This window comes from Agelaius phoeniceus, chromosome 4 (assembly GCF_051311805.1).
Source record: "Agelaius phoeniceus isolate bAgePho1 chromosome 4, bAgePho1.hap1, whole genome shotgun sequence".
In the NCBI taxonomy this organism is placed as follows: domain Eukaryota; kingdom Metazoa; phylum Chordata; class Aves; order Passeriformes; family Icteridae; genus Agelaius; species Agelaius phoeniceus.
Genome location: NC_135268.1, coordinates 30,464,532 through 30,485,969, shown reverse-complemented (window position 1 = coordinate 30,485,969; position 21,438 = coordinate 30,464,532). Strand labels below are relative to the sequence as shown.

The 21,438-nt window shown below is 49.3% G+C and overlaps 1 protein-coding gene across 1 annotated transcript; it reads left to right on the top strand.

Annotated features, from left to right (window-relative positions):
• Positions 1–14,885: 14,885 nt before the first annotated feature.
• PPP1R3B (protein phosphatase 1 regulatory subunit 3B) lies at positions 14,886–21,168 on the top strand. Its single transcript, XM_054632812.2, has 2 exons — positions 14,886–14,931; positions 17,746–21,168. The coding sequence occupies exons 1-2, from the start codon at positions 14,918–14,920 to the stop codon at positions 18,635–18,637; spliced, it is 906 nt and encodes a 301-aa protein (XP_054488787.1). The 5' UTR covers positions 14,886–14,917; the 3' UTR covers positions 18,638–21,168.
• The last annotated feature ends 270 nt before the right edge of the window (positions 21,169–21,438 follow it).

Genomic DNA, 21,438 nt, shown 5'->3' with positions numbered 1-21,438 from the left:
CATTTTTTTTCTGGGAAACAAAGATGGGTGAGCCTTAGGACTATTACTATCAGGCTCTAGCTTCATAGGGGTGTAGCTGTGCTGATCCAGCCAAATATGTTCCCTGTGGCCTTGTGGCTTTTTGGGAAGTACCAAGAGGCAGATGACACCACCAGGAGCAAACAGTACTGCCTGAGCTGGTTGGGAGGGAGATGGAGATGGCACATGGGGTGCTGTCATACAGGAGATGCTGGGTGTGATTGTCATTGCATCCCTCATGGCTGGGGTGAGAATCTGTCCTGAGCAGGCTGTGTGGTTTGGATATACCAGGATAAAGAGAGGGCAGCCCAAAATTTCAGCATGTGTGAGCTGTCCACATATCTAATGTATGCCTCACCACAGTCTACAGCTTCCTCACATGGGGAAGAGGAAGAGCTGGCACTGATCTCTTCTCTGTGGTGACCAATGGACAGAATCTGAGGGAACAGCATCTGAGGGGAGGTTTAGGTTAGATATCAGGAAAAGGTACAGGGTGGCTGGGCACTGGAATGGGCTCCCCAGGAAAGTGGTCACAGCACCAAGCCTGATGGAGTTCAGGAAGCATTTGGACAACACTCTCAGGCACAGGGTGTGATTCTGTCCTATGCAGGGCAAGGAGATAGACTGGATAATCCTTTGTCATTGCCATCCAACTCAGTATATTCTATGACTCTGTGATTCTATGCCAGGATATAAATTGCCTTTTTCATGAAGAAAAACCACATATTTAACTTTGCACCCACCATCAGGGCCCCCATCTCAAATTAAGTAATTCCCAGGCCTTTGGGCAGATGATAAAAGCAATAAAGGAGGCAGAAAGTAATTGGGAAAAGCTCAAGGGCTGTAAAACCTCCCCCCTATTAGCTGCACTTGCATAAAACCTGCCAGGCTCTTTGGTCTTTCAGAGATAACCCTGGGGTTACACACTCAGGAGCTCAGTCTGTCTGAGGCTGCCAGCACCTCCCAGCCTCAGTGAGAGCCCCAAACCCAGGCAGCCTCCAGAGCAGAGCAGAGCACAGCCCAGCCCAGCCCAGCAGGCATTCCAGAGGCCATGGTAAATAACTGTACCTTATTAAAACAGCCCCAGCCTGGCAGCAAAGAGTAAAGCAGCAGGAGTGAGACTTTGGTCTTGCAGCACTACCATGAAACCAGCTGCCAGATGTTTCCTTGAGTGTATCTGCCTGCCTCTGGAGGAAGGGATGAAGCAAGATGCTCAGTCTCAGTGCAGACACTCGGGGTTTGGTGTAATGTAGCTGCTGCTGAGCCATACCAGCCCAGCAGGGCACAAACATTTCATCCTGATGGTACCTCCTGAGAGACAATCAAGCACGTGTGAAGGCCTGGCCCCATCCCAGCAGGATGCCAGGGAAAACCTTCTTCACAGAGGGGCGTCTGACCTTAGCCACCCAAGAGGGACATGGGATCCTGGTGGCTCCTCTCTCCAGCTGCAGCTGAAGGTCTGTGCTTACTTTGTGCTCCAGGGCTGCACAGGTACAGAGCTCACCACACTCTTCAGCAGCCCTGCTCAGCATAAATCTGGTACTTGTTTCCATCTGAGGCCTAGATATAAATTTGGAAAGTGTAGAGGTTCTTCCCAATCACTCTGCCTGACTTCAAAACAGTGGCAAATAACTAATTAGTGCAGTATGGACTGGATTAAAACATTGTAATATGTGGTATTTCTGTGGGTGTTGGAATTAGTGGCATTTATTAAAAGTTTAATGCACTGCCTAACAATTCAGTACTTTAAAATAATCTGAAAATTATCATTGAATATTAGAGAATACAAGAAAATACTAAGTTCTGGAAAGAAATACGAGTCACATAGGGCCAGAGCTGCTAAAGAGCACAATCACATACTCACCATCTCTATGTAATCAGCAGCCAGCACAGACTTCCTGCTCCCCATACAATGAGGGAAGGGGATGCTCAAAAGCAGGCAGGGAAAGGCCCCACTGGGTCCTGTACCACCTACCACAGGGGAGCCTCAAGACCCTTCTGTAGATCCCCTGTTTCACTGTCTCAATCCTAACACTGGGCAAAGCAGAGGGACTTCTCCCATCAGCTCAGCACTGGGCAGAGTTAAGGTGATTTCGTCTGTAATTCCTGAATGCTTCATTTCTGGCTTTTGGCCACACTCCTTTCCTGCACTTCTGTGGAGGTAGCGAAGCTTTCTACTGCTTCATTCAGCCCTTGTTTCACTTTGCTCTTGGACACCACTACATGGGGAAGAGAGAATGGAAGCAAAGCAGGCCAGGAACAGATATATATGCTGGGATACTGTTTGCAGTTGGTTTCCCAAAAATTTGAGTTTGTGGATAGGATTGATGGCAGAGAATTTTTGGCATGTTTACATTGCATCTCCACTGGATATGAAACGGGCACTTTACTCAATTGGACTCTTTGCCAGCCTTTCAGCCTCTGCTGAGCTGGGGCTCCCACGTTCCTCTTGCATTTGCATGAAGGGAAATTTGGGTTTCTGCTGCTGTCCTCCAGGCCTGCCTAGAGGAAAAGTCTGGGTTAGATTAAACTCTGCAGTGACAGAGGGCCTGAGGAAAGGGCTGCACAGAGGCACTTGCTTAAGGTACAGCTGCTTGTGCCTGAGGTGGATCAGCAGAGACCTCCGAGGAAGTCCAGACAGCCAAGGAAAAGGAAATCTTGCAGTCCCCAGAGGGATGACAGGCAAGCCACTGTGCTGTTTGCTGGAGGCACCTTCTGGAAGGCATCTGATCACCGTGTTTGTTTGAAGCCTGGAGCTAAGACTGAACTAATCAGATGTGAGCCCTGTGCACCCCAAAGAGCACCCACCACCAGCACAGGGGACTTGGCAACAATGCCCATGGAGCACAACTTTGTTGGCTACAACTGCTCAGCATGAACACCCACTTGCTTTTTCCTCCAAGCCAAATCCAGGCTGAGACTGAAAAGCATTAAGCAACTAAAAAAAAAAAAAAAAAAGTGAGAGTTTGAATATCCTTTTTCATAAGATGAAAGGAAGAGCAAGATAAGGACAATGTTTACTTATAGGTTAAATAATAGTCTCCAATACTCACATGGCACACAGTGGCTGGCTGCCACGTTGCTTGGTGCTGGGCTTATCTAACACGCTGCTCCCGGATGCCAGCCCATGCCTGTCTCTTGCAGTCTCTAGCGTGCTCAAGAAAGGAGTTTGCCTTACCTTGTGCTAGGATATCTCAGACAACCAATTAAAAGAACTCAGGAAAGCTCAGGAGCTTCTTTTGGATGATCTTTGGTCACTGTCAGACCTGGGCACTGAAACAGAAATTGGGTCACAACCTCTGGTAAAAGCAAAACCCCATCCAGCATAGGAAAGGCAAACCATGAGGGAGCCTCCAGGCACTACTCCATGCTTTGGAGCTAAAATCTGACTTTGATCTGCCCTCGAATTTACACCTTGCTCTGATGGCAATGTCTGGACTGGCTTTGGGTCAGATGCTTCAGCACAAATTCCACATAGCTTGTGGACAGGATGACTATAAACAGCACCACAGAGACCTGTGAGACACGGAAATGTAGAAAAAACATCTTTTCTCTCTCCCTGTGATGCTCTCCAAACTAGGCCAACAGAATAGCAAATTGTGATGAGAATGCTATGGCTGGCTGTATCTCCAAAACCTCACCCAAGGAGGCAAAGACTGAGGCTGGGGAATTTGGAAGGGCAGCAGGGTGGGCTGTGCCTCATCAGAGTCCTGGAGCATCCCAGAGGGAGGCCAGGGAGGGCTGTGCACCTTCTGGGGCCCTACCATGGTGGCCAGGCTTGGAGATCTCTTAGATGACAGTGACAGCAATGTGTTTGTGTTTGACACATGGGGCATGTGCCACACAATTCAAAGGGCTGTGTGGTGTGCATGGCTGGGCAGGCAGGGCCACTCTTCATCACTCAAAGTTCCATGGAGGCCTGCTCAAGCTCTGGGAACTGCTGGGGAAAATGACCCCCCTGCTCCTGCAGCTCTGTGTAGGGCAGGCCAAGGGCAGTCTCCACAGTGCCTTTGAGACACAGCACATGTCACTTGCCCCATGTGAGTCTCCTTGGGAGTGAAATGTGACACTGAGTGTGTGGGGCAGGTGTCATCTCCTTGCATACCGAGCCACACTGCCCCAGCCCATGTATCCATATGAGGCTTTCCCCAGCTGCCCTTATTCCTATTTCAGGACCACTTGCATTCCTGGCTCTTATCAGGCTTTTTCTAGACATGTGAGCCCCTGAGCTCAAATGCCACTAGCCCACATCTGGGCCCTTCCCTGTCCAGGCACTGAGCCAGCTGCACAGAAGCTGGGGTGCCAGTGTTGACAAAAGGGCAGCTTTTGGATGATTTTTTTTTTTTCTCAGAGAATCACAGAAATCACAGACTCTTAGGCTGTTACTTCTCATGGTCCTGTGTATTATCAAGAAGAGACTCATTTCACCTGCCACAGGGCAAGCATCTTTGAGCTTTATGCCAGTGCTGATCACCAGTGCATTTGCTGCTGGTCCCAGCTCTTCCAGCACAGTTACCAGAGCTTCCTGGGTTCCCCAACTAAAGCATGGAGGTGGGGAAGCATCAGGATGGCTGTCACTACTTGTCTCCACAGGTCATTTCAAGCTATTTGGAAACCCCCAAAAAACTGCCAGTTCAGCTTATGGCCAAACTTACCAGAATGGTGCTGTTAATTTTTTGGCTCCCTAGCAGCCTTGGTACTTTTAATACCAAGTGGTGGTGTTTGTGATTGTCTGACCACCAAAATCAGAGAATATGGCTTTCATCTGCTGAGTGTAACATCTAGAGGGTATTAAAAGACACATAGATGTGGTGCTTAGGGACATGGTGTAGTGCTGGATTTGGCACTGCTGGCTTAAGGGTTGGACTTGACAATCTTAAAGATCTTTTCCAACCTCAACAATTCTGTGATTCTACACAGGAGCCCTCAGGTAGAGAGGAGTTGGGCTGTCTTGCTCTTTGCTCTGCATCTGACCCTCTCTCCCCATAGAATTTTGCCTTCTGTGAAGATTTTAGGGAGAAATTCGAATATACCTGTAACACTGAGTAAGCTTTTTTGTGAAACCTTAAGCTCGCCTATTGTCCATCTCTCCCCTCACGCTGTCTGGGAGAGAGCTATGGCAGATACTTGAAAAGTATCTGTAGTGGTTTCTCTTCTGATTACCTTCCCAGCCAGGTTGATTTGCAGATCAAGGATTTCCGGGAAAGGTGGGAGTGTCTTTGCAGGCAACAGTGGCATTTTTGAATTTGTGAATATATCTGGTCCCTTTTTGAACTCACATCAATTTTTAGTATCCACAAAGTCCTGTGACAGGGAGTGGCATATTTTATGTACACCTCCTTTACAAGTAGAAAAAACAAGAGTGGTCTCTTGATAGCAGCTGATGGGTTGACAGGATCCCTGATATGATCTTCATTCATGTAGAATTCACTTCATTCAGAGTGAGTAGTGAAACTAACCAGCCAAACTTACTTAAAACTGCAGATCACAGATGAGCATGTTGTGGGGAACAGTGGTGCCCAGCAGGAGCCTGTCTGGTCTGCAGCAGGAGCTAAGGCAGGCAGGAATCTCCAGAGGTGCAAGAGTCACACTGTGGGCAAAGGTCTGTGAGCCACTTCACTTGTGCACAGCCTGCAGAGAGGCTTAATTGCTTCATGCAGAATAAGATATCTCTGTATTAGTGAGGGATGCATGTGTTTACCTTAGACTAGGATATCTTGCCGGATATTAAATGTGACATCTTTCTGGATATTAAAAGTTACATTAAATGCCACGCTGATACATGAGTTCTCCATGTCTTGTCTGCCTCTCATCATTCTGTATTTGCTCACTGTAGTACATACTCTTAACTTTAAGCAGTGTGGGGGTTTGCCTGCTCCTGTGAGAGCATTGGTCCACTGAGAGGGGTCTGTGAACTACCACAGATGGCATCAGGGGCCTCAGCAGCCATCAATGCTTTCAGGGGGCAACAGTTTCAAATGGGGAAGTATAATCATACACTCATGGATGGATCTGTGCAGAATGGTGCTCTGGAGGCGTCTGTCCCATCCTCACTCCTTGTGTGAGGGACAGTCAACTCCGGATGTTTGGGCCAAGGCAAGATTGGTTCCCAAGGATGCAGGTGTGACCCCCTCTCTGGGCCATGTACTGCCATCCTAGTCTGGAGCAGTGGTTTCCACCTGTCTCATCAGAGTTCCCTGTATTGCAGAAGTGCCTGTTGGCTCTTGTCCTTTCACTGGACACCTCTGAGAAGGTTTGGCTCTGCATTCACTGTCTGTCTCTCACACAGAGTGGGGTACTCTTTGTTGTTTCTCCTCTGAGCTGAAGAAGCCCATCTCCCTTGGTGTCTCCTTACACGCCACATGCTCCTGTCTGGAGGCAGCCCCTGGGCTGAAGCCTGTCACCATTTCTCTCACACTGGGGACACAAACTGGGCACAGTGCTCCACATACAGCCTTGGCAGTGCCTGGCAGCAAGGAACACAGCCCTGACAATGATTTAAGAGACTCACACTTTGGAATGACATGGAGAAAGCAATTAAACCAGGAGTGCTGTGCATATTGCAACCACGATGTCTGATCATAAGACAATAACACACCCTTAAGGGAGAGTGAGCTGCAAAACAAAGGAAGTCCACTCAATAAATAGGATGTGTGCTCATGCAGATAAGAAATGCTGGGGGCCAGCAGCACTGTGGTAGGCAGTGGTCAAACCCGTGACAGACTATGCACTGCAGCATCCACACCAGATGGGGACATTGCTGCCTTTGCAATGTTGGTGTCAAATGTCCTCCCCTCCCCGAGGCAGCTGCTTCCAACCCTTTATCAAGAGATTTGTTGTAATTATATTATTCAACTTTCAATATTACAGATTGCTTTGCACTTAAGTCCTAATTTGAAATTTATGCTTTATATTTTCAATTATGAATTGTACGTTGTAATTATGTACAAGCATTTTTATTGCCATATAATAGATAAATAAGTATTTTCATATTTGGAGGTGTCAAATAGAACCTATTCCCACCCCTCCATTACCCAGACTACAAGGCAGCAATAAACCAGGAGCAGTGATGAACTTGGCCCCCAGTCGACGTGAGAGCTGAGGTTGTGAGCAGCCAGTGACTCACACATTGAGCCAGTTCCACATCAAAGCCCCTGGGTTAACCAGGGGCCGCTGGTTGCTATTTATAGCTGCTCTAGCTCACGTTTAAGCAGAGGCTTGTAAAATCTTGGAGGCAGGTTGAGTGCCAGGGTAACTGTGTCCAGCACATGGTTCCCTGGACAGGAACGGTGCAAAGCCCCAGTCGTGCTGTTGCACAGGCTGGATCAGCCCTGGCTGCCAGGGAAGCCACAAGCAGCTTGGGATAAGCTGTTAATCAAACAGTACTTGGTTATTTAATTTGATTGAGTTGACTCTGCCTACCTCTTGGAGGACCTAAGCAAACTCCTTACTGGAGCAAACCCCACCACAGGCACAACACTAGAAGCTGTGGGACCAAGGACTTTAAAGGTTGTCCCAAAGCTGTCAAACAGCTCAAAACCAGCTCATGTCAGCCACAACCTGAGGTTCATTAGGCATTGTAAAGGCTCCCAAGGAGAATCCACCCAGCAGAGGGAGGGGAACCAACCAGACCTTGTAGGAGTCAAAGTCAGAAGACTGGACTAGAGTAATTTCAAGACTAAGCAATCATAGAGAGCTGAGAAAGCTGGCAGGGTTTGAGGTGAGTCATTGCTCTGTGGGTCAGCCAGCTTAGATATACAGCCCATCTCCAGGATGTGACAGCAACTTCCTGTCTCTGGGACGTGCACTTGAGGAGATCCAAAGTGCTCTGTGAGTCTCAGATGATAAGGTTGCAGCAACCAGCCTCAGAAAACAGTGTTTGGTCTTTTCTGGGTTGTTGCCTCACTGGGAGCCTGAATATCACAGAAGACTTTGTGTTCTGAAGTAACCCTTAGATGAATGGAAATAATTAGAACAGAGTATTTGGTAGTGTCTGCAGTTTTCCAGCACTGCACTATGAGTTTTGATGGAGTGGTACTGCTCAAAATGGCCTATTGTGGCCCTTGGCTTTTGGGCAAAAACACTAGTTATCACTTTAATTCTGGAGGTGAAAAAAACCAAACCCCAAAGTGTTTAGCTGCTATGCATTGTTTCACCTCTTCTAGATTTCTTTCTCCTTCATTAGGAGTAGATAAGTCTGCAAATTCAATTCCTAGCCTATTTGTGGTGACTTTCAGAACCATTATATTTATTTCAACTTGGTGATTTTCCTGCAGCCCCCAGCTATTGCTGTTTTTTACAGTTTTGCTGGTGCCACTGGATTCAAATCACTATAAGCTGGTCTCCTATTTACAAGCCAAAGACCTTCTTTTTCACCACCTGCTGTGTCTGCACCATCATGACTTGCTTTCCAACACTTTAACTTCTGCTCAGGAATCAGTAGCATTCAGGGAAACTTGAGGGACACCACGCTGTTTGTCTTACTTTTGGGAGGAGGTTGCACTTCCTTTACTCTGGTTTTCAGCCACAGCAGGGTCCCAGTAGCTGCTGATGAAGGGAAGCTGAGTAGATCAGTAACATGAGATGAGCAAAGACTAGAGGAGGAGGAGGAGAGCTGAAAGAGACAGATAAAAATGCTCGCAGGCTCCGTGGGCTTGGGACATGAGCTATTCCCAGCCATCAGCACTGGGACACTGCTTACTGTACCATTCAATGGCCTGACTCCCTTCTACCCAGCCAGAGACAGAGGCAGCCTTCCTATGAATAGCTAGCCTGCTTTCCAGAGCCCGTTAGAGTTATTCCTGCCCTGGGTGTGCCTCTTGTCTGCAGGCATATTTCCTAAATTCTGCTTTGTCCAATCCAAGTTTAGAAGCCCTGGCTGTGGTGCAAAGTCACTGTGCATAATCCTGTGAGGTGCAGATGAGATTAGCTGGATCATGCAAGATCAGGCAGGGAGAGAGCTGTCTCTGCAGGATCCTATGTTCTCAGGAGACGAGGCAATGCCAAGGCACCTGCAGACACTGGAGGCATTTGTATGCTCCAAAACTGGGAACTCAAGTGACCTACTCAGTAGCATTTATTGTGCAACTTCAGAAGTACATGATCCCCAGATAGGGGTAATTTTTGCTAGGAGTTAGTTTCTGCAAGAAGGAAACTTCAAGATTCTGGTTAATTGAGTAAAAACATTTGAATAACTCTTGCCCACACGGGATTAAATTAAAACTGCCAAATAAAAAGGCCAGGTTACACTTGAAAAACATTTTCAAGAAATGCAAAAGGTGATAACTGGAGTAGCTTCAGCTGACCTTCCCCAGTACTGTAAGCTTTTATCACAGACATTGCCTTTGGCACGTGCTCAGGATACTGTTTGAAAGTCAGGCATCTTGTCCCTGTTGATTTTCAGATTCTCCCTATAGTGAATGCACAAAGACAGGCAGGTCCAGAAAGCAACAGATCCCATCTTTCATTGACACTAATCTTCAGATGAGACAAAATGCTTCATGGAGAGATGGACCAGCAGAGAGCCTGGATCCTCAGAGAGGCTCAGCTGAAGGGTATGAACCCCTGAAAGGAGCTTAGGATCATATTTATCATCAAGAACTACATGCACTCGTCAGTCTGGCTTTTTCTCCCCAGCCTTCATCAGCATACAAGTGGCTTTCAGGCAAAGCTCAGCCTCTTGCACAAAGATAAGCCCTCTGAGTCCCCAAGCCTGGATACATACAAGTTCCCAAGACAACTGCTCCACCAAATAAGTTTGCAAACTTTGCAGGGCACCAAAGTTAAAATATATATTGCTTCACTGTAAGTTATGCATCTAGGGCAGGTTCAAGTTCAGCCAGTTGGATACCTGTATGGTATAAAAAAGGCAAGCTGTCAATGCAGCTGGGCTGATTCCTGAGAGGAGCTGAGCATCTCTCTGGATTTGCAATCATACCAGTGTATCCACTGAAACAGCCCAAATTCCTTTTCATACTCTTGCCACTCCAGCCCAGCCCTTGCTGTGTATCTTCTGCAGGAGCACATGGGGAATTTGGAGGATTTGAGGTTTAGTCCAAGCTGTGGCTGTGTCTTTATGCTCCTTTCTTTCTTCCTTCCTGTTTACTGCTTTTTTTTTTTTTTTTTTTTTTTTTTTTTTTTTTTTTTTTTACACATAGTATCTGCACAACCAGGTACTCCTGGGTTCAAACAAACAGCAGAAGGGATGGAAAACCACCATGTTTCTCTGCAACAGCTGAAGCATAACAAAGAAAAGTTTCTGGGAGGTCAAACCACACATTTTCACAGTGCATGCTCATAGAGGAAGGGAGGCTCTCAAGAAAAAAAAGTAAGGATGTTGCTGCACTGCTTTATGCAATCTTGGGACAGACAATCAACCTCCTTTCTTTGCTCTGAATTTTCCAGAACCACGCTGACGAAAATGAATTCTGTAGACTGCAGGGAGGAAAGGTCCTTGAGCAGCTTTCTGAAAAGAACATTATATATGTTGAAAAAGCAGGAGGTACTGTTCTCTTCCTGCAGGGACTCACCCCCTCTTGGGTCTCAGTCTCTGGAGAAAAGATTTTTTTAACTTAGTACCCATCCCCACCTTAGCACTGATACAACATTTTCAACAAGCACATTTTATGTCAGGCCAAGGACTCCTCTCTTTGTTGTTCCTGTCTGCCTGTCTGGTTTCTGTACTGTCATCTGTCTCCTTGTGCTGTCCTTTGAGCTCTTCCTTTGCTGAAAGCCCATTCCCCTTTTCTCTCTAAGTAGCAGCATTTGTTGTGGCTAATTTGCCTTCATTCATTCCCCTATAATTTTCCTTTATTTGCAACAATTTTAACGGTCTCTTTTTTTGGGCATTTTTGATATTAAGAATCACAGTTTTGTAATACCCAGTCTTTCTCCATCACACACAGTGGTACCAGGCCAGGCTCTGTATCTGGCCCCAAACCATCTTTGCTGTGCATGTTGGCCTGGAAGGGCAAGTGCCATGGTCTTCAGTGGGCAGAGTACATATTCCTCAGAGTGTTTGACCATGGGTGCACACGAGATCCAAAGGGAGTCATGCCAAGATAAATACCCCACCTCAGGCCTGCAGCCAGAATATTTAAGCAACTCCTCATTTCTGGACAGGAGAAGTGGGCCTGCTGCCCTGGAGCACAGCTCCCCAAAGCACAGTCAAGAGCCTTAGCCAAGACTGGGACTTCCTTTGATACTGGGGCACATTGAATGCTTTTTGCTTAATTGCCTGGGACAGACACAGGAGTTTGAGACCTATGGGGAAAAAAAAAAAAAAAAGGGGGAAATCCCATCACCCAACAGGACTTCTCAAGTCTGTCCTTTGGTAAAGCTGTGTTTTCTATGACACTAGAGAAGGTGGACTGGGGCCTGGGAGCACAAGGAGCTCCCAAGCAACACATCAGGCTTCAGCACACACTTACAGATGATGGTGAGAGTTACCAAGTTGACTGCAGTTACCAAGTTGATGGTGAGGGAATCCATGTTTCCTACAGCTTTCTGTCATGTTAGCCATAGCCGGCCATGGGTCTGTCTGCACTGGCTGGCCAGCAAGCACACACATTGATCAGTGGCTGCTGGCCAGCTGGCCTCTGCAGCCAAGCCCTGCTCTGCTTTTGGTCAGCAAGGATGCTCACTGTGTCTCTCCCCATCAGCTATTGAGTCTCATGAAACCTAAAAGGGGTGGGAGGGGACTGCTGATTTGGGAGACAGCATGAGATATGGGAAGGGGTGCCCCATGGCAGCAGCCCCTGCACAGCTCCCTATTACATCAGCCACTCCACTGGTTTACAGCCCTTGCCCTTGAGCCTTGGCCCTGCAGCCTGATGTAGTGTGGACACATTGCACAACACTCTTGGCAATGAGTGGCAAAGCCCCTTTCCTGCTGGGGCTGCCCACTGGCTGGCTGCTGGGAAATTGAGCTGTTGCAGATTCCCAACATGGAGGAGAAGATGCTCCATCCACCCATGTTTCCAGCAGGGCACTAAGGAGGTGGCAGGACCAGGAAGGGTCCCTGAGGACCTATTCAAGCCAGCTGGTAGAGTAGCTCTTAAGGGAGCATGGCAAGGGAAGGAAGGCCCCTCTGGAGGGTTGGAGAAGCTCAGCCTCCGCTCAGGCAGCAAACCAGCAGGGCTGCATCCAAGAGGTGCAGGAGCCACCATGTCCTGTACCAGGATGTGCTGGGGTAAATACCCATTGAATGAGGAAGAAAAGCCAAGTGAGACATGATGGGAGAGTGGGACCCGCCTTCTAGAGCTGTCTGTCATGGATGGGACTAGTTCTTACAACACTCCCCCAAAGAAAAGAAACGTGCAGCCAATTCCTCATGCCAGGGAACAAGCTCGTCTCATCCCCCTGCAAAGCAGGAGGGGTATGGGGAAAGCTGTGGGGAAACCACAAAGATCACTGCCCAAGGCCATAGCACTGAGCTAAATATAGCCACTATCTTTGCTTCCCAGAGATAAGATTCTGTGTCCACAGTCTGCCACAATGCCCTGCCCAGACGTCCACCTACCTTTGCTTCAGGGGCAAACACAGCCACAGTTGTGCAACACCCTGCCCAATCATGGCAAACAGGGGCAGAAATGCACATTCTGTGCCTGGCACTGTGGGCTGGCTGGGCAAAGCCCGCACAGCCCAGAGCTATCCTGCATCTTCCTCATCACCTCAATGGTGCCCAGCTGCCAGCAATGTGCAGGAGAAACTTGTGCTGGACCAGAGTGACAAGTGTCAGTCAGGCTGGGGCTTCCACCAGTTTTGGGGCTCATTCCATTAAGTCCAGCACTTCCAGCCAAACCTCACTGCACTCAGTGATGCTGAACTAGGGTGTAGTGGCTCTGCCTGGAGAAGGGGAGGCAGCACTGCAGGGGGTTCATAGGCCATGTTCACCTTATCCCATGTCTATCTCCTGGGGAAATCTGAACATGGGTCCCTTAATCTCTGCTGTAAACCCTGTCATTAAGTAACACATGCTAAAATCCCATCATACCCTCAGCACATGAAATATTACTGTAAATGTGCAGAACTCCTGCAATGGGTACATCTTTCAGCTCTCTCTCCCCAGCTTTAAATCCTACCATTGGTTTTATCAAAAAAGAATTTATGAAACAAAAAAGCGTAGCTTTTTTTTCCCCAACAAAACCCTTTTGCCTTGCAGAGTAATAAGTTTTTAAATGGCAAATTACAGCAGGAAGTCTCCAGCTTTAACAATAGCTGTTTGTGTTTCCACAAGTTAATGGAAAACAAATGTTGACACTTCAGTCCTTCTTTTTGCTCTGTAAGGAGAGAGCATTGCTTGCAGCTGTGCAGTTAGAGGCCAGATGTGGCACAAAAAGTATCCTCACTGCTACCATGGGGAGAAGGCAAATGCACCATCCCTACCTTCCAGCAGGCTTTACAGCCTCTGCTGCTTCCCAGTGGGGGTGGCATTTGTCCACAGAGCCACTCCCCTCACAGGGAGGCCAGATCCATGCACGCTTTCCAAATTATTGAGGACACTGGGCTCTGTGCTGACATGGACTTGGGAGCATCCCAAAGGAGCAGAAATAGGAACTGGAGGCGGGAGGACAATTGGGAAGACCCCTTGGCCCAGCTGGCCCTGCAAACCTGTCTATACCAGAGCATTGACTCACCTGGCAGATGCTTCCAGCTCTGCACATGGGCTGAATAGGGATTCCCATGGGGCTGATCTCTTTGCCAGCCAGGCCCTGTTGGTGTTTTTTCCTCATGGACGGAAGCCACCTCTACAAAAAGAAAAAAGCTTTTTTTTTTTTCCACTGTACATTGTAAATATTGTCTGGAAAGCAGATTTTTGAGTATCCTCTGGAGACTTCTACCCAGAGCCAGCACAGCTCTGGTGCTGTGGCCGCAAGACAGGAGAGTGTGAGAGTCACCCTCCTGCCCAGCTGGCCCTGAGCACCCAAACACCCTGGGCCAGCTCAGACAGGAAGACTGGTGCCCCAAAAAGGCTTTCCTGTCTCAAGAGCACATTCCCGAGGGTTTAGCTGCTTACTTGTGGCACCTGGAAAGCCTACTCTGCCCTTCTCAGTTTTGGCCCCTCCGTTCAGGAAGGACACTGAGGTGCTGGAGTGGGTCCAGAGAAGGGCAACACGACAGTTGATGGGTCTGGAACATAAATTCTTAGAGGAGCACCTGAGGGAGCTGGGAGTGTTTAGTCCGGAGAAAAGAAGGCTCAGGAGAGATCTTAATCACTGTCTACAAGTACCTGAAAGGAGCCTCTTCTCCCAACTAACCCGTGACAGGACAAGAGCACATCGTCTTAAGCTGCAGCAGGAGAGCTTTAGGTTGGACATTAGAAGGAATTTCTTCACAGAAAAAGGGTGGTTAGACATTGGAATGGGCTGCCCCGGGAGTTAGTGGAGTCACCGTTCCCGAGGTGTTTATGGAAAGACTGGACCTAGTATTTAGTGCTGTGGTTTAGTCGACATTGTGGTGTTTGGTCATAGGTTGGACTTAATGATCTCAGAGATCTTTTCCAGCCAAATTGATTCTGTGATTCTGGGCACGCAGGGACAGCAACCTGGCGCAGGAACCGACGGATGGTGAGGGACTGGGGGCAGTCGACGCCGGACACAGAGCTTGTCACTTTACCACAAGGAGCTTGCCGTGCCGCGGGGGTGTGGCGGGGCTGCTCGGCGAGCTCCCCCCACCCGGCAGCCCCGGGAGCTCCCCGGCCACGCGGGCCGCCCTCCCCGCGCGGCCCCTCAGGGCCCGCCACGGCCCCGCCCACCGGGCCGGGCCCGCCCCCTCGCGTGCCGGTGCCCGCGCTCGGAGCGCGCTGATTGGCTGCCGCCCAGTGGGACGGGGCCGGGCGCCCTTAAGAGGCCGGTGCGGGGCCGGGCGCGATGTGAGGCGGTGCTGCCGGAGCGGCTTCATGCACTGCGCCAGGTACGGGCGCGCCGCCGCCGCTGCTGCTTCCCTCCTCTGCCCCTCCTCATCCCCTCTGCCTTCCCCGCCTGCTTGGCTTCTCAGCCTCCTCGTGTGTGCGGGAGCGGCTCTGGCGCTCCCCGCTGCGGCGGTGCCGTTCTTGGGGCAGTATCCTGCGGCTTGGCTCCTGCAGCCCCCCGGCTGAGGCGGGAGCGGAGCCCCGGGGCTGCCCCTCCGCGGGGCTCCGCTGCTGCTGCTGCCGCCTCTCCCGGCTCTGGGCGGCGCGGCTTGGCTGCTGTCGCGGAGGGGGCGGGCTGTAGCGAGGGGGCGCCGCCGGGCAGGCGCCTGTGGGAAGCGGGCTGTGCCCGGGGGACGGCCCGGCCCCCCTGGATCGCGGAGGAGGAGGGGGGTGCGGAGCCACCGAGCGCTGCTTCGGCCCCGCCACGGCTGCGGACTTTGGCTCTGCAAGTGCTGCTGCAGGTGTGCAAGGGCTCACCTGTCCCCAGGTAGCAGGTGGGAGGCAACCGGAGGGGCTCGATAAGGGAGGTGTAAGTAATTCCTTGGTTCTGCCTTAATTCTCCTTCATAGACGACAGATATCCTTCTCTGGAGGGGGTAAAGCTACAAGAAGAAGTCCGGGACAGACTCAAGTTTGCTCTCCTTTTGATGGGCTATGGGAAGGAGTTGGCCCCTGTCCCTGTATAGGGCTCCCTGCCTTGCACTTTCTGCTTCCTGGAGCTTTATTTCCTGAATGAGCTCTCAAAACTATATTTCTGCTCCCACCTCCAAAGCATATGGAGTTCAAGACAACCTTCCTCAGCCCCAGAGGGGAAACCTGCCTCTGGCTGAGAGCTGGGCATCAGTAGAGTCTCCAGTGCAGAAAAAGTTGTCTGGGATATCAAATGAACTGGCAGTTCATAAAAGCATGGGGCTCAGCATAGTTGGTTATAAAAAACTCTTGCTATAGTTTTTAGCTTGGAAAAAAGCTCCAAGTTATGCAGCTGGGCATTTGATGCCTCTTCATTCTTAAACTGTGAATAACCAAGGCTTCCTGAGAAACCTGGCTTCTCAGAAGTTACAGGAATTCAGCTGAATAAATTTCCCTGGGAAAAGATGCAATGCAGATGAAACTGACCCAAGTAGGAGAAGAAGCATTGGGAGCTGCATTAATTTCAAGGAGGAAATGACCTATATAAAGTGTGTATGAACAAAAACTTGGCAAAACCAGGTAGAGATGAGCAGAGTAGTGTTAGCAGACAGGTGGATCTGAGGTGTCTGTTTTGTGCAGCTGAAAGGAGGCACTGCAGAAGGAGTTGGCTGGTGGGTGTGTTGGGATGCAAGCCTTGGCACATGTGCTCTGAATAAACAGATACCCTTGCTGAGTGGATGCTGTGAAAGCCTGCTCAGAGCTGCTGTGTTGGTGTTACAGGGTGGGGAGTTAAAGCACTGAATTGGGAGAGTGTGGCTCTTCTTTTTCTTGGCACGGGAGCAGCAATCAAGTACTAGAGCTGGCTGTGCATGGCTTTGGCAGCCAGAACACTGCTGCATCACAAGGCCAGTGGTCACTGCTACTGTTGCTGCCTCATCCCTCTCGGTGTGGTGGGAGCAGCTTTTGAGCCTGGCCTACTGCCAAGCAGGAATTTTATTAAAGGAATACACTGTGTTTAAAGTCAGCTACAATACAGTTGACTTAAGGGGGATGTGTGTGATAAATCCACCCAGCAGTTTACCCAGAGCCAGGCCAAAGAGAGTCTGCCAAAAGCGTCTATCGGAACATCAGTGTAAGGCCAGGAGCGATGGGTGCAGTGTTCTGGGAGCTGCCTGGCTGCAGAGGAATCTCCAGGGTACATCTGGCAAAGTGCCCTTCTATGGGTGTGTGGAGAGAGCGAGATGGTGCTGCCTCCCTGGCGGAAGGGGCTGGGTGCTGGAGGGGAGGCTGTAGTGGAGAGGCACATGGCCTGTGCCTTCTGGGAGAAGGAATTGCTTCCAAAGCTTCAGTGAACCTCGAGTAGGTGAGTTGTGTTTGGCAGAGCCCTGTGGCTGTATGGATGTTTTCCAGGGGTTTAGCACAATCCCCCTGGAGGCTTGAGGTGCAGTCTCTGTGCTGGAGGTAAAACTGGCTGATGTGCCTTCTGAGCAGATATTATTTTAAAATGGATAGAGGGAAGAAAGCTCCAGAGCAGTGTTGGCTGAGCCTGTGCCCTGCTGCTGCTGTGTCAGACTGTTGCTATGTTTGCAACACTACTTGGAGGCACTTTGGATGGAGCAGTTCTGGGGGACAGTGATGAGCAGAGTGTGTAGCTCAACTGAATGAGGGCTTTTTGGCTGACATCTGGGGTTTTATGAGAGGTGAAGTCAGTTGTGTATGGCAGCTTGTGACAAACTGAGTTCCTACTCCTACAAAAGCTTGTGAAACCCTGGGGAGAATCTCTCCTGAAGGGAGGAAAGCACAGCAGGAGTAGTGCTGAAATTTGATAATCTGGGGATTTTGTGAGCATTGGCAGGATTGAGCCATGGGCTTTGCTTTGGGTTGCAAATGCTCTGGAGCCTGCTGTTGCTAGCCTAGTAGGACAGTGCTTGTGTGTGTGCCTTCAAAGGGTGACTCTGTCCCTGTAGCAGTTGGAAGAACTGTTCAAGGGCACAACAGGCTCTGGTCCTGCCACTTCTGTAGTGTTTTTGTCAGTGTCTGTAAATCAAACCATGCAGGTACCTGCCTTTAATTAAGAAGCAAGCTTATTTGGGATGGCTTGGGAGGGAAGTGATATATCAGCTGTCTGACAAAATTTGTATTAAAGTGCTATTCTGGCATCAACTGACCCTTCTTCTCATCTTCCAGAGTGTTAGACTATTTCCCTCACAAGCAAGCAATGGCTGTGGACGTGGCCATGCAGCTGTACCTGTGCTCCTCACCCTTGCGCAGAGAGAAGTGCGCCTGCAATATTGCTCCAAAGGCCAGCAAGCCGCTGCGGCCCTGTATCCAGCTGAGCAGCAAGGCTGCCCTGAAGGGCCCAGGAGAGGCAGCAAACTCCTTCCCACACAGCAAGGCGAAGAAGAGGGTGTCCTTTGCAGATAGCAGAGGCTTTGCTCTGACCATGGTGAAGGTGTTCTCGGAGTTTGAGGATCCGCTAGATATTCCTTTCAACATCACAGAGCTGATAGACAACATCGTGGGCCTGACAACCGTGGAGAAGGACAGCTTCGTCCTGGATTTTGTTCAACCCTCCGTAGACTACCTGGACTTCAGAAACCGCCTCCAGACAGACTGTGTCTGTCTGGAAAACTGCATGCTAAAGGAGAAATCTATTGTGGGAACGGTGAAGGTGAAGAACCTCGCTTTTGAAAAGACGGTGAAGATCCGGATGACGTTTGACACGTGGAAAAGCTTTGTAGATCACCCGTGCCAGTACGTCAGGGATACGTACGGAGGGTCGGACCAGGACACGTTTTCCTTTGACATCAGCTTGCCTGAGGGGATTCAATCACATGAAAGAGTTGAGTTTGCCATTTCCTTTGAGTGCGATGGGAAGGTGTACTGGGACAACAACAGGGGCACAAATTACAGGGTCATACGGTCAGAACTGAAGTCTGCCCAGGAAGCTGTCCGTCCCCCTCAGGCTCCTGACTTTGGCAGTGCATTTGACCGGTTTGGGAGCCCTCGGTGCTCCTATGGCCTCTTTCCTGAGTGGCCCAGTTATTCAGGCTATGAGAAGCTCGGGCCCTACTACTGACCCGAGGACAAAGGCCAGGCTGACTAACTGTTGCTGGTGTGTCTGCAGGCCTTGAGGCTGGTCTGAACACAGGTGTATGAATAGGTGGAAGAAGTATGGCTCTGTGTAGCTTAGCACAAGCCTCCCAGCAAAACCAGATGTGCAGTCTCTGCTGGCAGGGGGCTTATAGTCAGAGAAGCAAATCTGGCTCTCCAGATGATCAGAGGACCAAGGACCGCTCATGTCTCTTCAGCGCTTCTTCTTCCTCTTCAGTAAAGATGCCAGTGTCCAGGGAAACACTACAGTGCTCATATTGCCTGTTCAAGCTGTGTTGTGGTGGCTGCTTTGTACTGCCTGCCTAGTATTAAAAGGCTCTTTCAAAATATTTCCTAGTATTATATTGTTAGTGGGCTCTACTACAGCTGCAGGGTTCTCCTTGCAAAGCCAGCCTGTGCCTGTCAGGAAATAGTGTGGTTGGATTGCTGGGAATGGAGTCCTCTCTTTGCACATATCCTTGTAGTGAGGCCCTTCCTATGGGAGGCAGAAAGCATGTTTTGGAAGTGAAAATTCAATGTGATGGCAGGAAGTGTGGCCCTACAGCCTGCCCTATTAGGAGATGTGCCTGTGGCAGAGGATCTGATATGCTTAGTCACTGGTTGTTATATCAGATGATCTTGAAAATCTCTCATACCACTGGTGTTACCAAAAATAGAGATTAGCTGTGGCTGTGTGGTGCTTGTAACACAGCTGTGGGTTGACATCCTTGACTGCCTTCTTCAAAACCTTCTTTTGGTTTAATCACAAGTGACCAATGATGCTTTTTCTCCTTGATGGACATCTGAAGTTGGCTGTGCTGGACCCTGAAAATGCGTTTCATCCTCCTGTGAACTGTAAACCAGAGTTTTGTCCAGCTGGGGGTCAGGGTCCTGTGCAGGAGACTCTGCTCAGGTACTACAGAAGCCAAACAACCAGACCCCATGGCTGTCTCTGCTGTGTCCTGTACAGGAAGGTGACTGTTGTGTACCTACTGTGTCATGGAAGTGCCTTGGTTGAGAAAGGGGTGGGTGGTATGTGCAATCCCAGCAACGCTTTGGGATGAACGGGCTTTGGAATTGATGTTGCTTTTAAGATCTGGTAATGGTTTGTTACTCTGTGCCATGGACTGCTTGGCAGACAAAGGCACAGCACTGCTCATGTGTCAGGGTGCTGTGGCTGTCCTGGATGAACGTGCTGGGCTTCCCTCTCTGCTGAAGCAGTATCTGACAGTTTGACCTGCAAATGCCCAGACTTTGCATCTCTGGCCATAAAAAGTGGCTCACCCCAGCTATGCAAAGAACTAGCCACGAGGAGAGTGAGATGTATGGTTATCCTGACAGCACCCCTGCATGTGAGACAAATCACAGAGGAGAGCCATCCCTGTGATTAAAGAGGTGGCTTGGCTTCAGGCTGTGTGCTGGACTGGTGAGATCAGCAGTGCCAAGCAGCTTCACAGAGCTTCTTGGGTGCTAACCTAGCAGAATAACTTAATTCTTCAGCTCAGAGAGAGAGTGCTGAACAGTCTGTAGAAATAGAGGTCAAAAGAATGCTGCTTTTTCTAGTGCATAAGCTTTACATAATTTTGGGTGCCTATAGTAGCCTGTGGATGTGCTGGAGAGAATCAACAGGCTAGACTACTTAACTTTGTTAACATAGCTTTTAATTCTGGAAACTACTGTACAAATACTTAGAAGCTGTTTTACTCTAACCTAGAAGGGATACTGGGATCACTGTTGGATATCAAAAGGGACAGGAGCTTGCAGGAAGAATAGCTGGCCTTCAACTGCTGCTTTTTTCAAAATACAGAATCAGTATGTGTCCTCAGTGTGCCTGATCACTTAGCTGAGGTGGTGAATCTCCTTGCTAGCCCAGAACTCATCAGGTTTGATTCCTCTGTTCAAACAGCTTCCCAAGTCAGCCCTTAGAGCCTGCATCTGATCTCTGGAGGGGACTGTTGCCTAGTTTGGCTTGGTTTTAAACTTGAGGCAAGTTTGTGTGACACTGATACTTTTTATTTATTTAGTGTATGGTGTTGATGTTGTAAGACACTGACTGTAGAAAAGTTGTGTTCTCCTGGCACCTTCTTGTGCCCATGGAGAGCTGTTTGTGAGCCAGAACAAGGCATGTGGGTCTGGGGTGCTGTGGATGGTGGTGTCTCCTCATGGGCTTGTTTTCAGGCTGTGCCTTGGGTGTGCTTAGGGAGGAACATGGAAGATAAGCTAGAAGAGTAGCGCCATAAGTAAAAGCTAGGTTGGGAACTGACTATTTGATCAATAGCAGTTTAAGAATACTACTTGTGGCCTTTCCCCTTTTCCCTTTTTCCATTGCCAATGTGAACATAGAAGTGAGGGGGTTGCTCTCCTTGCTCTATGCCTGGAAGTGCCTTGTAGGATGTTTTGCATGTTTGTTTTTAAAAGATATTTTTGTACACAACATTCAAGTGGAAAATGCACTTTATAATTGCCATGTAATGACTCTTTTAAAAATATGGCTGTTTTTATCTGATTGTTAAAATAAAGGTGGAACAAAATGTTGGCTGTGTACCTTATTTAAGCACCCATGGGGCTGGGGAGGCAGTTTGGACACGGGTCCAGCTTCCTGCAAGTGGCCATTGGCAGGGAGGAGCACACATCCACCCTGAATTCTGCTGCCCAAAACGGGAAAGAGCTGCCTATTCCTGCTGCCTTCCTGCCAACACAAACGCTTCCCTTGCCTCTGCAGCCCTGGGATGGGAGGAGCCCCGAGCCTTTTCTCTGCTCCCAGGTTTCCCCACTAATCACCGTGTT